At 37.4% G+C, this 17,990-nt stretch overlaps 1 protein-coding gene across 20 annotated transcripts in view; it reads right to left on the reverse strand.

Moving 5' to 3' along the window:
- LOC143665275 (uncharacterized) overlaps positions 1 to 17,036 on the reverse strand; it is a 34,394-nt gene extending 17,358 nt beyond the window's left edge. For 2 of the 20 annotated variants that reach the window (XR_013166830.1, XM_077138680.1), the window contains exons 1-4: positions 16,970 to 17,029; positions 16,254 to 16,370; positions 15,317 to 15,473; positions 13,309 to 13,403 (exon numbers count right to left, since the gene is read on the reverse strand). Coding sequence is in view for 13 of the 20 variants with exons in the window: in XM_077138680.1 (XP_076994795.1) it covers positions 13,309 to 13,395 (87 nt within the window). In the remaining 7 variants the exon portion in view is untranslated. The other 18 variants (XR_013166826.1, XR_013166827.1, XR_013166831.1 and 15 more) reach the window with 18 other exon arrangements.
- Between the last annotated feature and the right edge of the window lie 954 nt (positions 17,037 to 17,990).

A 17,990-nucleotide genomic window follows, 5' to 3' on the forward strand; every position in this document is an offset into this window, starting at 1 on the left:
GGATGGATGGATGGATGGATGGAGAAATAGAAATATATGATTTGTTGTTTGGTTTCCAAGAAGCATCTGTCTATTGCATGAGTTGAAACCCAAGTATATTCAAAATATAAGTAACATAGATGCCATTAATTCCAAACAAGTTGCTTTTCCGAAAATTTTAGGATTCCCACATTATCTGATTCTTCCAACAATAGTAGACCGATCAAAGGACTTGAAGTCGAAGTAAGACCATTTCGGTAGATGACTTCAGTAATACTCGGAAACAGAATTTTCAGTAAAACTTTAAAAAAAGAAAGAAACCTCCTAGGAGAGCTAGCATCTTCATTTATATCTGTAGCTGCGCCAAGCCCTATAGAGCTGTTCCTGTATTCCTGCCTTTGCCCCGGATTAATTAAGTGGCAGAGAATTCTCTGGAGCAAGCAAGACCCTGTACAACCCAAAGAAATCTGCCCTTCCAGAGGCACTGGCCTTTGCATTTTTGTTTGGTTCAAACTGCCTACTCTTATCATATTCTATCCACCTCATAGATATTTTGAGGGTTAATTAAACCCTATCATTTTATGACTTGGCAGGTCATTTACATGTGAAATTAGTCTACTTTGTTGTTTTTTTTTTATCAGGCCATATTTACCACATGTTGGAGGCTGAGTTGTGGAAGAACACATAAAGAAACAACTCAGTAAATGTGATCATAATTTGATCAGAAACTTGTTGGGTCCCTGGTGCTTATATGTGCTTGTGGCCCAAACTCCCTCCCACATTTCACAAGAAATTCCTGAAAATTCTGGAAGTCCTCCTGGGATTTTTGCATATAAAAGGGAGTGTCCAGAAGCCCCCCCAGTGGCCAGTTAGTTTGTGCTGACTCTCTAAATAGATGGTACATGTTGTATTTACTCCAGATTTTCATGTTACTATGTTGGTTTTGAATTGTTGACCAAATACCATAAAGTTATCCTCAAATCTCCCAGAGCCATAATAATCAAAATTAAATTGGGGAAAAGGTAGGTTGGATAAGTGAAAATTAAAGAAAAATTTAATCAGAATTTTCTGGTTGATAAAGATCTCAACTTTAATCCCATCATTTACAGGTGAGGAAATAGAGACCCAGGGAAATGAAATAAAAGTCAACAGAAATTGATTTTATTGTTTTAAGTACCAAGAATAAATGCAAACTAATTGCTAACAGATCATCAGCAAATAAAATGGATGTTTAGTATATTAAATATTAAATTAAAAAAGCTTTGGTGTTGAGAAAAACCTTGAAAAATGATTGCTTATGCAAGTCAATTAAACAACTCTACCTCAAATATAGTTATTCTAATTACATTGATAGCATTTTTATCTCTTTGAGTTCTATATATAGGGGTACACATAATCTAGTATAAACATGGTAGGCTTTTGGCATATAGCATCTCAACTTATTTTCGTATAAACTATCCTGAGCTATCCAAAAAGCAACAGTGAAGAATTTTAATTTATATTTATTTTCCTTTCCCATGTAGTATATGTACTGATCCAGGTTATAGATTGGTTTTATGATGATAAAATTACAGATGGATGATACATACATAATGGATAGATGGAGATAGAGAGATAGAGATGTTAGCTAGATAATAGATTTGTCAGTTGTAAATAGTAATGCTCAGGGATGAGTTAAATTTTTCTTGGAATTTCAAGCATTATATGTATTCTTAGCTTTATAATTTGCAAGTGAACTCCAGTATTGTCTATGAAAACAGCAAGACAAATAAGCTGTGAACTCTCCGCCACAGTAACATAGTAACTAAAACAGCAGATTGCAAAGCAGAACCTCATCTTTAGTTTTTACACATTTCATTCAAACCTATGGCTCTTCTGTGCTGGAGAGTGAAAAGGCATCAGAAGGTCGGGTTTCCAAGGATCAAACTTTCCATTGTTCTTTGAATCAGAGATTGTGTGTGAGTACAGAGCTTTGCATAAGAATTAGTCTCCTTCCTTGTATCAAGTCAGCTATTTTCAGCTCAGCCTAGCAATCTTCGATTTCTTGGTTTGTAACTATGGCAATAAGATTAAATGGCATTCAGTAAAAATTCATTTTACAAATTAGCCTGGGAGGGTGTCCCTGACAATATTGAAGGAGCAAAGCAAAAAGACCAGGAAAAAAGAGGGACATTAAATGGGGTTTTGTAATACTCTTCAAAATAATCCTCAAAAACACTAGTGCCATATGGTGGCCTGTGAGTGATTTATGGTGATTTGAAATAAAAATGATCAGATAGCTGTTTGATAGATTCTGGCTCCGGCTTAAGCCACTGCACCTCTCCACTTGTGTCTGGACCCTGACACAACATTCTTTGTCTGTGATTGCCTATAAGTCCATAAGTCCATGGGCTTGCCAGAGCCTTTGATCTGGGAGTTTTTATACTAAATAACAGTCAAATCAATTTCAAACACCTTCATTACAGTACACAGCTCATTATGTTCTAGAAAAATGTTTAGCTCCAAGCCCCAGGCCACGTTATAATGAAGACAGGAGCGCACACAAGTACACGCACTCTGTAGTGTGTCCCCATATTTCTAGGCAGTGGTACAACCGCTGATGGTTTAAATGAAAAGTGGGCATTTATTTGCAGCCTTCAAAGACGGTTTCCTAAAGTTTTAAACCTTTTGCCGTAAAACATAGTTTTAATCTTGTTACGCTGTTAATGCTTTCTTTTCCATTTCGCAGCCTTTTAAAAAAAGAAAAAATGCATATGTAGACATGAAAAAGAAGGAGCTGGATAAATATTTTTTCACATACTTAATGAATGACTTTTTCTTTAAACATGGACACCTTCCTTTAAAAAAAAGGTTTGAGATAGAGTCGAGAAGTTGTCCTGGAGGTTATTGTTACGCATTAAGTAGATATCACCTTGTTGTTCAAGATGTAGCGGAGAGGCTGGAGGGAACTGCCTGAAAATGTAGAGCTGTGTTCCAGTAGCCATGTTTCCTGATGATGATTGAACAATGATATAGCTTTCACAATGAGACTCTGTGAATGTGAAAACCTTATGTCTGATGCTCCTTTTAGCTACTATATCAACAGAAGAGTAGAACATATGGAATAAAAATAAATAACAGGGGGAACAGATGTTAAAATAAATTCAGTTTGAAATAGTGGTAAGTGAAGGCGAGGGGTAAGGGGTATGGTACGTATAGTTTTCTTCTTTTTCTTTTTTTCCTTTTTTTCTCTCTATTATCGTTTTCTTTCTTTTTCTGTTGTCTTTTTTATTTTTTTCTAAATCGATGCAAATGTACTAAGAAATGATGAACATGCAACTATGTGATGATATTAAGAATTACTGATTGTATATGTAGAATGGAATGATTTCTAAATGTTTTTTTGGTTAATTTTTTTTAATTAATAAAAAAATAAAAAGAGCAAAAAAAAAAAAGGTTTGAGAGGGTTACTTAATTGTGGATCTATATTCCCATCTTATCCATTGTTGGTTTAGAAAGAAACCCAAGTACATCTTTAAGCCAGCAGTTTTACTTACATTTGCTCTTCTTACCTTGGAAATGCAGGAAAATAAGCGCTACCCCTCACGACCCCATTTCTGCTTGCCAATCTCTGTGCTTTTTCAATGCCTAAGTGGCCATCTATGAAGTTTTTGACATTGCACTTGCAACAAATGTGACACAATGGCGGCTGCCAGCATTTTTCTCTCTGATTTAATTATAAATTCTTGCTCAAAGCCATTAAAAAGGACATTACCTCACGGGACATACAGGGCATTATCCAAATCGACTTGGGTTTCTCTGTTGTTGGAAATATATGCTAGTGGGGTAGAAATCCTTTTTGCTGTCACAATTGATTATCACAAATTAATTGTTTACAACTCTGGATGGAAACAAATGCATACTGGCATATAAATAACCATAACCGGGTTGGTTTTTTTTTTTTTTTTTGCTGGCAAGCCACAGTCTGCTCGGTATCTGAGAAAACATTAGTATTGCAGAGCAATTGCAATACTTTTTAAAAAATAAAAAGAAAATGATAGTTACAAAGATAAAATGGATTTGTATGCAGCACAAGTAAGTGATAACAGTTTCCATGTTTCCCTTGAAAGTCTACACGAGAACAGAATTTAGCAGCATTTTAAGTGAGCCATGAATATCTTAGAGGGATCACTCAGAAGAAACATGGCTTCTGTAAAATAACTGTTTGAACCATTGCTTATAATGTAATATGACAGCCAAGGTCTGACACAGGGTCCAGATTACTACAGGCAGAATACCATCTGCATAATCCAGGGTCAGCAAATGGAGATAGAGCAGACCAGAGGGAAACCTGGATCGAGGCTCATTCTTCAGCACGTGTCCTTAGAAGCCTTGGTTTCAAGTAGAAGTGATAGTATCTGGAAAATAAAGAAAGCTCACTGCTCATTAAAGATTCAGATTCACATTGCTTTGTGCCAATTAGCTGGGCCCGTAACCTATTCACAAATGCTGAAGTTAAAGACAAAATGCCAACTAATATCCCCAACAAGAATTCACGTTAAATAAACTCAGTAAAGACAATAATCGAGAGATGTATAGATAATGAATGTCAGTTGTCTTATAAACAGGTTTATCTTACAAACATTACATAATATGCTTATGAGATAAGGGTTTAACATATGGAACAATGCTTGAGTCACTAAAATTCATTTGGTACCTAATATTTTCAGGTTAGGTATAAATGAAGAATATGTACATCTTAATTCCAAAAACTAAATGTTGGTTTGTTTTAATTCACTGTTTTATATCTTGGCCTAATTTTTCTATGGATGAAAAACTGAATTGCTTTGATTTGGTATGAAATAAAAGATTTGTGTTGAAATGCCTACATGGATTGTTTTTTTAAACAGGCATTAATGGCCTGTAATCAAGGTGTTAAGCATTAAATAACAAAACAGTAAAGAGTATGAATTTTAAAAAGAAAAGTTAATACACTACAGCATATATAAACCAAAAGCTAGATACATAAATATTCTTCTGTATTTATTGAAGATTGTGATAAATCAAATAAGAAATTAGTATTTGTGCTTCATTAGCTCATAGCATCTGCTCATAAGACAACAGAAATATTTGCAATTTGGAAAGAGACAGAAGACTGCCTAAATAGGTGTCAAAATGCATTTCTTACTGTATTTCTAGACTTTCATAGAGTTTTGATCATATACCCAGAAGAATATTTCAAAAAAAGACAAGTTTTGTCCTCATGTATTGCCAGTGCAATTGTAAAATCGTATAACAGCTTTGGAAAATGGTTTCACAGTTCTCCAAAATGTTAAACATAGAGTTATCATATGACACAGCATTCCACTCTTAAGTAAACAACAAAGAGAAAGGAAAACATAAGACTCCACAAAAATTTCGACATGAATGCTCATAGGGCGAAAAATTATTCCACATTAGCCAAAAGGTGAAAAAAAATAAGTGTCCAACAATCGATGAATTGATCAATGAAATGTGGTATATCCATATAATGGAATATTATCGGGAGCCAGCCACAAAAACCCATATACGGCATTATTTCATTCATAGGGAAAGTCCAGAAAGGCAAATATGGAGAGATTAAAAGTAGATTAGTAGTTGCTTAGGGCTGAGGGAGTGAGGAAGGAAGGGGTGTACTGACAACTCTTGGTTAAGGAGTTTCTTTTTGCAGTGATGAAAATATTTAAAATTAGATATGGCGATGGTTGCACAAATACAATAAAAAAACATTGAACTTTACACATAAAACAAGTGAATTTTATGCTATGCAAATTGTATCTCAATAAAGCTTTAATAAAAAAATGTGTCTCACCCAGCTTTCGAATAGGATGCTTAAGCTAGCAAGTCAGCTATTGTAGAAAAGAATCAAGAAGTTTCATTTAAAAAAGCCTGATTTTAATCACTGGTTATTTCTTTCTCTCCAAATTTCTTCTATTAGCAATAGAACTGGTTAGCTTATCTATACTTCTTTCTCTCTCCCTTTCTCACTGCCTTTTTTTTTTTTTCCAGTTAGACAACAATTCTCACACAAAAACCCAAGGTTTACTAGGGCAGGGGATATTGGTAACTTGGGTAAATGTTGGCTGTTTCTCTTCTTTTAATTTGTGAATGCGCTGACTGTTCACAAAGCCCACCTCTGATGGGAGGGAAATGTCTGGTAGAAACCAGAGCCTGTGGGTAGGGTTTATTCCTTCCCTTCTGTTTGGCACTAGCAGAACAATACACAAACTGAGTCATTACTTAGCTGACAATAGAACAGATCTGAAAGAGCTGATGCTTATCTGTGAGTGAGAAAACTCCATCACGGTTCGTTTTACATAAGCAATTTAAATGCCCCCATACACACTTCTTTTTTCAATCTGAAAAAAAAGGAAGCTCTCCTGTTAAATGGAGGGAGCGACATCTTTAGTATGACTAAATACCAAAAAGACTCTCCACCTGTCCTTGAAAACTGGTAGGTGTTATCTGCTCTGGACTGAAACATTTGGGGGGAGAATTTTTTGTCATTGGAGTCTGCGGGTTACATTTTTTTTATTCTTCCCTCCTGGGACAAACCTCATACATTCCATTCATAGAAAAGGTTTCCCAGGAAACTTCCATTCAGAGCTAGAAAATGGACAGAGAGATGCAAAGTGAGACTAAGGGAGAATGTTAATGAAGAGGGTGAATGTTTCTGCTCTGTGGTAGGATTTGCATATGGACAAAGACCAGGAATATCACTTAACGGAGCCTTCAGAAGAGGGTTCCTTTGGTAGCCCTCTGTATTGACTACTTGACTAGAATAGTTTGAGCTTTCGGCTTTATCATTTGGGTCACAAAATATCTGGTCTTAGCTGTCAACATGGAGATTCAAACCTACCTCATGCCTCTTTTGGTGTGTGTGTGTCTCAGAGTGACATAACCCTGATTCTGTCCTCCAGCATATAACGTCCTGACCTACAGAAAAGAGAACCTACACCTTCCCTGCCCCAGCACCATTCTTAGTCCATCCTACAGTTTACTAAGTATTTTGATGCCTGGTTTAAAACATTAAGATCAGATATCAAAAATCAGATCTGGTTCTTCCAAATACCTAAAATGAATTCTAAAAAAAAAAAAAATTAAGGATTGCACACTTGGGTCATACCCAGGTATTTGATTTATTATGAAAACTGTGGTTATAATTGGTATTTCAGGCTTCTCTTTTTTCCTCTGGAGAAAAATTAACCTGCCATGATGAGTGACTATCTAGAGGCTATTTCTATCAAAAATTTCCTGAGAAAATAACAAATGATAATAACTCCTTCTATTAGGATGGCCCATCACAAAGCACTCTCATATTCCTTGTCTCATTGGAGATTACCAAGAATTGTGTGAGATCCAGAAGGTAGAGTTGATTTATAGACATGGAAAAAAGTCTACAGAAGGAGGACTACTCATCCAAAGACATAGGAGGAAAAGTCAACACCACAACCCATGTCCCTGGCCCTGTAGCCAAAGCCATTCCGCCTCTCCCATTGAATGACCTTCCCACTAATCCTGCCCCAATTTGGAGCCTTGAGTCCCTTTTCTTCTGGTAAAGTCAGCCCTGCCTTGGAAAGTGCATCAGCAATTTAGTCAGTAGGAAATAGTATTTCCAACTTGTAAAGTTGTCAAGAATTAATGTTGGATTTGGGAAAAAAAGAAAAAGGTAACATTCACAAAGTACTAGAGGGTCACCTGTAAAGGGGGCTCCCTGTGCTTGTCTCTCTGTCTAGTGCAAGGCTGCTTGTTCAAATGTGTGCTTGGGTACAGTTAAAATACCAATTCTGCCGTAAAGCTGCTGCAATTCCGCTGTCAGAGGTAACAGTTCTTCCTGTGGGCTCCACATGTACTTTCCCCATTTGACATGTTAGTCATTATTGAGAAGGAAAGCCGCAGGGTATCTTGGAAAGATCCCCAGATACGGAGGATTGGTGTTTTAGTTCTAACCTTGAGCATGCTACCTAATCCACTGAGGCACTGTGGAAAGGAATATAATTCATAAGGTTGCTGTGAGAATTAAATTAACTAATGTTTGCAAAGCACTTGGCAAATAGTCTACAACTCAGGCAATGCTATCATTATTAACCTGAGGAACCCATTTCATAGGTAAACTGAGGCACAGACAAAAGAAAAGTCTTGCCCTGGAGCAAAGGTTTGTAAATAGTAACATCACCCAACTCACAGGGCTGTTGTGAGGATTAAAATATATGTGACATGTGCCTTAGCAATTGTAAATTATTTGTATCCATGTGCTGATACACCTTTTGAATTGCATACTCTTGGAGGCAAAGAGCAAAAAAGCTTTGCAGAGTCCTTCCGCAGAGTCCATCTTACATAAGTGGTCACTGGATTAATTCCACCTAACTTCTAACCACTTCTGAAGTGGTCAGATGTCCTATCCAGAGGCCATAAATTATCTAATTTATTAAGACTTTTTAATCTGTGCTTCCACAGACTCGGCCAAGACCTACATTTTCATTACATCTTTGACAAAACACCACTGGCCATTGATTTGGCAAACTGACTGGTCTCCCCATCAGAGCAGGGAGTCTCAGTGGAGCACTTCAGTGTCTAAGGAGATAGTTTTTCTCCTTTATACTGAGTCTTCTCTCTCAAACATTCGTTTATGTCTCGTAGGAGTTTCTTTTTCCAGAAGCTCATCTCCAGCAAAGCTAAGTGATCAAAGGTAGAGCAAGGTGAAACCTTCTCAGCAGCAAATAAGACTCTGAATTACAGTCCTCCTGTACCTGAAACTTGTTGATTTCTTCCAAAACCCATGACTCAACACCTTTACTTGGCCTCTGTCAAGCACATTTTTTCCCTGTTTGGGACAGTTCCCCAAGGAAAGACTTCCAGTAGGCCTCACTATGAAAAGGAGACTGCAGTTTTCAGTGGACACATCAGGATGTACCCAGCAGACAGTTGCTCAGGAGCATCGTTGCTAGTTCTTTTCTATCAGAATAGACAAAAATAGCAAGGTTTGGCAAACTTAACAGAGTTTTTGTTTCTTGAGATGGGTCTGAAATAAGAGTCAAAAGCCATTTTCAGAAAGGTCTGGGCAAGCTGGCATCGCTCATTCTCTTAAGTTGGTGCTTTATTGACTTTTTCATATCTGGTCTGTGGACATTTATCTCAAAACCTTTTTGAAAGCCATAATTAGGTCCAGGAGTAAAGTGAAATTGGAGACACTTGACACTGGAGGTTCTAGAAGTTTCATATTCAATGTCTTAAGGGTTGAGAATGAAATTTTAGATTTTCATCACACCTTTCATTTTACATTGTCAGAGCTACTCCAGCATCTTAAAGCAGTGGTCTTTCACCTGTAAATGCTGATCCCAATACCTTAGAGAGAGATAAGTCAACCAGAATTTGGATATTTATGAACAAACTGGGAATATGGCCTTGAGTTACTGGAAGAAGATAGAACCCCATTAATTAAAAAAAAAAAAAATCCTTCACCAAATTTCACGCTCTGCACCCTCCTAAAAATTATTCTAGAAGCACAATCCAAAATATGGGTATCCAAGGGCACCCTGGCTAGACAAAAAAAAAAAAAAAAAAGCTAGGTGAGCAATGACCTTATTAGCATGTGTCCTCTCAGGCTGATGGCTGCCATTAGGCTTCTGGAGAATGACATCATTTTCTCTAAGAGGCAGTCAGCTCGAAAATGCCAACCATCTCAGTGAATTAATTCTTGCAGCTGCTTTATGTTGCCTTCTGCTCCAAGCTAAAAGAAATGGACATATTTCATTTCTGGTATCTGTCTGACATGCTGCTGTTTTAAATAATACATTTTAAACACGATCCAATCTGAACACATTTTGTTTTGAGAAATCTGTTAAAAAAAAAACATTGACTTCATTAAAGTAAAATCCAACACGTAAAAGAGTGTAACCTCATTTGAAAAGTAATCCCTTTTTTGTTTCAAATTGCTTTCATTTTATAATGTCATTTTTTTCCCCCCAAGGCTTCTATAGTATGAAGTTGATAGGGGCATTTATACTACACTGATGTGGACATAAAATAGTCATATGGGGAGGTAAGTGTAGGAGCGAGAAGTAGTAGGTCTGTGGGGACAAATAACATAACTGTAAAACACAACTCATCCAAAGGTCTCACCTCTTAATGTAGCTCCTTTTCACTTCGCCAGTAGGATAAGGGAAAAAATAGCATCATTTATTAATTTATTCAATAAACATTATTGAATACCTATATTTTGCAGATCCTGTGCTAGGTACTAAGGAAGCAAAAGAAATTAAATACACTTCCCACCTTTGGGAGCTCCCAGTTAAGCAGGGGAGAGGAACATGTAAAAGGAAATAATAAAACAGTTTGGAAGTGCCACAAGAGTAAGAGATTAAGCAGAAATCTCTGAGAGTGGGTTTTAGGTTTCCCTTTTGAAAGGAAGATTATGTGTGTCTACATACACACCTACACAACTCTACATGTAAGGGTGAGTGAGAGGAAGAGGAAAAGAAAGACAAACAGAATGCTGTCTTTAAAAAATAATTGCCTAAGAATCAAGAATAATCTTGATGCATGAATAAGCCACCTGACTGTGATGTAAGACCCACCGAAAAGAGCCCTGAGATACCTGCAAAATATCTTTCCTGTCTCCTCTCTGTCTAAGAACTCACAACAAATACATCAAATCCACTGCTTGACTTGAAAAGTGGAAGATATAAACCACTGATTTAAATAAAGGTGTATTTGGCTGATACTATATTGTTTTTCCATACTAGATTTGGAGAGAAGTGATGGAGAAAGTATTATGCCTAAAGTGAGAGGAAATAAGCTAAACTAGGGGGCTAAAAAAATATTGTTTTTCCTTTCATGCTATTTTTTATTGAGATTTAATTTGCATACAGTGAAATGCATAGTTCTTAATAGATCTTATGTGACAGTTTGACTGGTTTTCATAAATGCAAAAACTCGTGTAACCCACACCTCTGTCAAGATACTGAATGTTTCCATCATTCCACAGAGTTCCCTTTCCAAAGGTGATCACTATTTTGATTTTTCACCTTAGATTAATAGAGCTTGTATTCTTAAATTGTATATAAATGAAACGTTCTGTATGTAGTCTTATTTCTGGCAAACAGCACAACGTATCCATGAGTGGTGAAGGACAGTGGCTAGTTCTTTTTTACTGCTGAGTAGTATCCTGCTGTATTATACCGTTATTCACTGATCTGCTGATGGACCTTTGGGCTACTTCTGGTTTTCAGCTATTATGAATAGAGTTTCTATACAAGTTTTTGTGGATACGTCTTTCAATTTCTTTTAGGAAATACATAGGAGTGGGATTTCCGGCTTATGAGGTAATTGTGGATTGAGCTTTGTAAAACTGTAGTTTTCCAAAGTAGTTGTTAAAATTTACATTTCCATGTATAATGTATGAGCGTTCCAGATACTCTACAACATTGTAATATTAGTTTAAAAATACGTATTTTTTAAAAAATTTCAGCCCTTCTGAAACTGTGTGGTATGTCATTGTGGGTTGAATTTTCATTTTACAATGATTAATGGTCTCATAATTAAATTTCAAATTCTTTTTTACAAATATACGTTTTACAAATATTTTCTCAAATATTCTTTCAAATACATGTATTGTAAAGATTTCCTCCCAGTGTGGCTTAAATGTTATTCCCTTAAAAGTAAATTTTAATAAGCAATAGTGTTGCATTTTGATGAAGCCTAACTTACCAATTGTGGTTTTCTTTTTCTTTTTCTTTTTTGGGTTACTGTTATTGTTTTCAATGTTCTTTTTACGAAATCTTTCATACCCCAAGGTTTTGAATGTATTCCCTAGATTTTTTCCCTAAATACTTTATAGAATTAATTTGTACCTTTAAGTCTGTAACCTATCTCAAACTAATTTTTGTGTATGGATTTAGGTAGGGACCTAGTTTTATTTTTTTATATGGATATATCCAGTTGTTCTAGCATTATTTCCTAAAAATACTTTCATTTCTCCATTGAATTGCTTTAGTACCTTTAAAAAAGCAATGAACAACATATTTGTGAGTCTATTCCTGGAATCTCTTTTGTGTTCCATTGATCTATTTGTTTATCCTTACTCCAAAATCAACCACACTCTCTTAATTACTATAACTTTATATTATGTTATGAAATTAATAGTGTATTCTCCAACTTTGTTCATTTTTTTCAAGATTGCCTTGACTATTATTGGTCCTTTGAGTTTCCAAGTGATTTCTAGAATCTGCTTGTCCAGTTCTAGAAAACACACGCAAAAGCAAACTATATATATAGTTTGGGGAGAACTGACATCTTAACAATAATATAACTACTTATTTAGGTCTTCTATAATTCTTTTCAACAGTGTACTGAAACTCTCAGTGTATGTGTTTGAAAATTTTAAATTAAATTTATCCCTAATTATTTTAAAAATATTTTTACTGACAAAACAACATACAAACACAAACATTCCATACATGGTGTACAATCAATGGCTCGATATCATCACAAAGTTGTATATTCATTACCATGATAATTTTTTAGAACATTTGCATTCTCTAAATATTTTAAGTTTTGTGTGGCTGTTGTAAATATTATGCTTTTATAATTTTATCTTCTAAATTCTAAGATATAGAAATACAATTTATTTTTGTATATTGACAGTTTTCTCCAACTTTGCTAAAGTCATTTGTTTAATCCAATAACTTGGTTTTTGTAGAGTCATTGTGATTTTCCTGTACAGTTAGTTCATCAGTGAACAAAGTTTTACTTCTTCGATTCCAATGTATATGCCCATTATTTCTTTTTTCTTACCTTGAAATAAGGTAAGAGTGGATATTATTTCCTTGTTCTACATCTTATAGGGAAAGTGTTTAGTCTTTCACCAATCAATATGATGTTAGCTGTAAGTTGGATTTCTTGTTTGTTTCTTTTTTATAGTTGTCATTTATCTGATTGAGAAAGACCCAGGTTCGATTCCTGGTGCCTGCCCATGCAAAAATAATAAAAATAATAAAATAAACCTTGAAGGAAGAGGTAGGAAAGAAATAAGCACCAACCAGGCTGTGGGAGGAAGCTGAACAAAGGCATTGGGGTGAGGAAGCGCCTGTGGAACTCAGGACAAGGAATACTCAGCAGTGAATCATAAGGTGCATGCAGGGTATTCTCTCTGGCAGACAGCTCCTGGGATGTTTCCAATGTCTGTGTTATTGTTAGCAGACTCAACAGAGTCTGAAATAATTACTGGAACTTCTAAGAGTGTTCCTAAGCTTTTTGGAAAATTTGATTGTTTCTGGCAAACTGAAGAATATAATAAAAATAAAATCTTACCTCCTGTTCACGCATCTGCTTCCAGTAGACTCGATTTGGTTGAACAGGTATCCAGTGAGTGGGGGATGCTGGTATCACCACTGCCATCCAGGCATCTTAAGAATAGAACCTGAACTAGACCAGAGCTTCCCTCGGTGAGATCCAATCTTGGCCTCTTTGAGGGCATGAGACAGTTCCCTGCCCTGTTTTGCCCACTCACTAACCTCTCTGAATTACTCTATTCCTGAAAAAACACTCAGGTCCACACCCACGAACTGTGAGATCACCAGGGATATAGGTAAGGCAAGTCAACTTATTGGCTGGAAGTTCATGCCATTCGACTACCGTCAATTCATGCTATTTTGCTAAAGCTCCCTTTAAGCATAAGGCTGCTCTATAAAAACAGTTACTCTCTCTCTCTCTCTCTCTCTCTCTCTCTCTCACTCACACACACACACACACACACACACACCCTTACTCTTATCTTAGGAGTCTCTAAAACAGTAGACAGCTCACAGCTGGTCATGTAAACAAGAGTTTGAGTTCTACTGCCACCTCTCCCTTGAAAAGCGGTCTTACTTATACATAGAACTCTTCAATTTATAAAGCTAGACATACATAGGATCAGCCAGCTTGAACTCGGTTGTGCTGGAGCTATAGAAAAAAAAAATCTCAATGACATAAAAACAGAAGCTTATTTCTCTCTCAGACCACTCAACCGCAGCAGTTAGCTGTGGCTCTGCGCCATCGCAACTTCATTCTAGGAGGCGGACTGAAGCAGCAGACCCGATCAGAACATTACCAGCCTTACAGCAGGGGGAAGATATATATATGACTCACCCCCATGGCGGTTCTTAAAACTTCTATCCAAAAGTGGCACACATCATTTCCACACAAAGCAAATCACGGGGCCAAGATTGACAGGAGGGGCAGGAATGTATAATCAATTCCATTCGATAAACAGCAGATATCTCAACAACAATGCAATCTGCTACCCAGATACTCTCACATTTAGCCATCACACCAAACCTGGGATGTGTAACATATACGTATTGAAGCATCTAAGTTTCAATAAAGTATCTTACCCAAGGCCCCACAGTAAATTATTGGTAGAGCTAGGACTTGTGCAGTATTCTTGCAACTCGGACACAGCTGCTCCCATTCATTGTAAAGGACATTAGGCACTCTGTGCCTTTATCCACCTTTCTATAAAGTGTTAGAATGTTTTTGAAAGGACAAGAGATTAGGAACCTAAGGGCCAGGATTTCTGCCACTAGCCATGTGCTCTCAGTCAAGACACAGACCTTTCTGAATTACTTTATTCATGAAATAAAAATTCCAGGCCAAATAATTTCAAAGACCCTTTCCAAGACTGAAATTCTGTAATGAATAGAGGGAGATCGCCGAGTTATAAGAACACTTGTCAAATAGGCGCATGTTTAGTGGACTGAACCGCAATTTGGCTGCTCCAATTATTTTGGTCATCTCCATGATCAATTTAATGTTCCCGGTGGCCCAATCAATTTTGCCGCTAGCAGGCTGGCTCATTAAGGTAACTGAGACCCCCTGACCCTGTGCACAATCCATGCCAGCCTCCACTTCAGCTGTGGCTGGAGGGAAAAATGGCCAAGCATTCCTTTGCACTCAATCTTGTTTCTTTTCTCATGTGGGGTCTTGGTGCCCTCTTATTTTTCAAATTGAAATGAATTAATATCAAGGCCCAATGAGTTAAAAAAAAAAAAAAACTAAGAATATAAAACCACTATTTAGGGTTGTACTCCTGAAAAAATGTCAGCAAGCCTCCATTGAAAACTTCCTACTCAGCCAATATCGTACTAGGCAAAGGAAAAACAAAATCTGAGTCAGTTCCTGTTTTTTCCTTCCTCAGACACTCTCGGTCTACTATGGAGATCAGCAGAGAAACAAATAATTTGTCCATGATATGTTGAGGAATAAAATTAAAAATTCCCTCCCTAACTCATCTCTTCCCTTACCATCTTTACCATCTTTTGCCATCCATAAAATTTACCTTCTGCCTTGTCCTTCCTTGTGAACTCCAGATTTGCATATCCAAATGACTATATATCTCCACTCAGATGTCTCAAAGGTATCTCAGGCAGTGCAATGGTGGCTCAATGGCAGAGTTCTCACTGCCATGCTGGCGACCCGGGTTCAATTCCCGGAGTCTACCCATGCCAATAGATAGATGATAGATAGATAGATAGATAGATAGATAGATAGATAGATAGATAGATAGATAGACAGATATAGAATAAAAATAAAAGGTATCTCAAACTCTGCACATCCTCGAAACAGAACATGCAAATTTCCCCATCTCCAAAATGAGTTCTGTTCCAAGTCTCCCCTCCCTCTGAGTAACTCTACCATGAATCTAGTAATTCAGACCAAAACCCTGGGAGTCATCTCTAATTTTTTTCTTTTCATTCCCCACATCTAATTTGTTACTTCCCCACTGGCTCTGCTTCCACTGCCTGTCCTAAATCTACCCCCATCATTCCATTTTCACAATGACACTCCTAAACCATGTTAATATTTCCTCTCTCCTAGACCATTGCAATAGCTTAACTGCTTCAGTGCTTCCTTTTCTTTTTTGACCTAATAGTCAGATAAATCTTTTTTAAATGGAAGATTATATTACTGCCTTGCATAAAACCTTCCAATGGCTTCTCATTAAAGTTAGAATATAGTCCAAATTCTCACACAATCTATAAATCCCTATATGAGCTGGGCCTTGCTTATCTCTCTCCTCTCACTTCATGGACGTTTCTCCCCTTGCTCACTGTGTGCTCCAGCCTCATGGTCTCCTTTTGGATCCTTGCACATCCCAAGCTATTTCCTCCCTTAGGATGTTTGCAGTTGCTGTTTCCTCCACCTGGAATGCTCTCCCTCTGGAACTTCCTGTGGCTGTTTCTTTCTTATCTCTGGGGCCTCAGCTCAACACCTACCTGCTCTGAAAGGGTTTTCCTAGTTGTTGGATCCAAAGGAGTCCCAATTCACATCCATCATTACCTATCCCAGGAGGTTAGCAAACTGTTACTTGCAAGTCACATCCAGCCTGCCACCTGTTTTAGTAAATAAAGTTTTATTGGGCCACATCCATGTGATTCACTTACCCATGGCAGCTTTGGTGCTGTGATCAGAAAGCTGCTGAGAGAGAGACGGAGAGACTGGATGGCCCACAAAACATTTACTCTCTCGCCTTTCATTAAAAATAAAGCTTACCAACTCCTGTTGCATCCCATCACCTGTTTCTCTTCCTCCTACCCCACCCCCTCCTTCACACCTAACACTGTATGAGATTATCTTGCTTATGTTTTGTTTGCTGGTTTACTAACTGCCTCCCTTTCCTAAACTGTAAACTCCATGAAGTGACAATCATTTTTATTCATCTTATTCACAGCCCTATTTCTACTGTCTCTAGCAAAGCCAGGAATAGGTGATCAATCAATCAATAGTGACTGGGTGAATGATTGATCTTATTTGGTAGATAATTCTCCTATGTAATTGTAATTGTCAGTATCCCAGAACAAGAAAAGTTTTGACCTATCTATCTCTTGAAACACTTAGCAAAAACCATGTATTTTCCCTTGTTGTATTCCTTTAAGGGCTTAATACAAAGCTCTGTATATGATAGGTGAGCTGGTTTGAAACTATTACATACCCCCTGAAAAGCCATGTTCTTTTAATCCAATCTTGGGGGTGCAGACCTATTGTTGGGTGGGGACTTTCGATTCTGTTGTTTCCATGGAGATGTGACCCACCTAGGTCAAGAGGGTCTTAATCCGGGGCAGGCCGCGGTGGCTCAGCGGGCAAGAGTGCTTACCTGCCATGCCGGAGGACCCCGGTTCGATTCCCGGCCCCAGCCCATGTAAAAAACAAACAAACAAACAAAATATAATAAAACAAGAAAATGTTTAAAGATGTTTCCCTTTCTTCCTCCCTTCCTTCCTTCCATCCTTCCTTCCTTCTCTGTCTTTCCTTCCCTTCCTCCCTCTCTCTTTAAAAAAAAAAAAAAAAAAAAAAAAAGAGGGTCTTAATCCTTTTACTGGAGTCCTATATGAAGAGACTAACAGACAGAAAACATACAGAGACTTCAGAGCTGATACAGAGAGTAGAGAGATCAAACCAAGTGAAGGACACGGAGGGAGAGAGAGGCTTGGAGATAGAAGATGCCCCAGGAGATGCTAAACTAAGAGATGAAATCCAGAGATTGCCCCGGAAAAGCTAAGAGAGAACTCACAGACACTTAGAAAAGAATAGCAAGCAACCAAGGAGAGAAGGACCCAGAGGAGCTGAGAGAGCTTTTGGAAACAAACACAGGAGAGAAGGGCCAGCAGACATTGCCTGTGCCTTCCCCCGTGACAAAGAAACCCTGGATGCAACCGGCCTTTTTTGAGCAAAGGGATCCCCGTGTTGAGGAAAATTTTCATGGCCTTACAACTGTAAACTTGTAGCATAATAAATCCGCTTTGTAAAAGCCAATCCATTTCTGGTGTATTGCATTCCGGCAGCATTAGCAAACCAAAACAATTGACCTTCAAAAAAATGTTTGCTGAATAAAAACAGTGGTAGGGACAAAAGGTGTGGAGGAAAAGAGTGATAAAACAGGATTCTCAAAACCCACTTCACCTTTTCTGCCTTACTTCCCAGGAAACTACTGTCAAGGCTCCCAAGACTGAACA

This window comes from Tamandua tetradactyla, chromosome 21, assembly GCF_023851605.1.
Source record: "Tamandua tetradactyla isolate mTamTet1 chromosome 21, mTamTet1.pri, whole genome shotgun sequence".
In the NCBI taxonomy this organism is placed as follows: domain Eukaryota; kingdom Metazoa; phylum Chordata; class Mammalia; order Pilosa; family Myrmecophagidae; genus Tamandua; species Tamandua tetradactyla.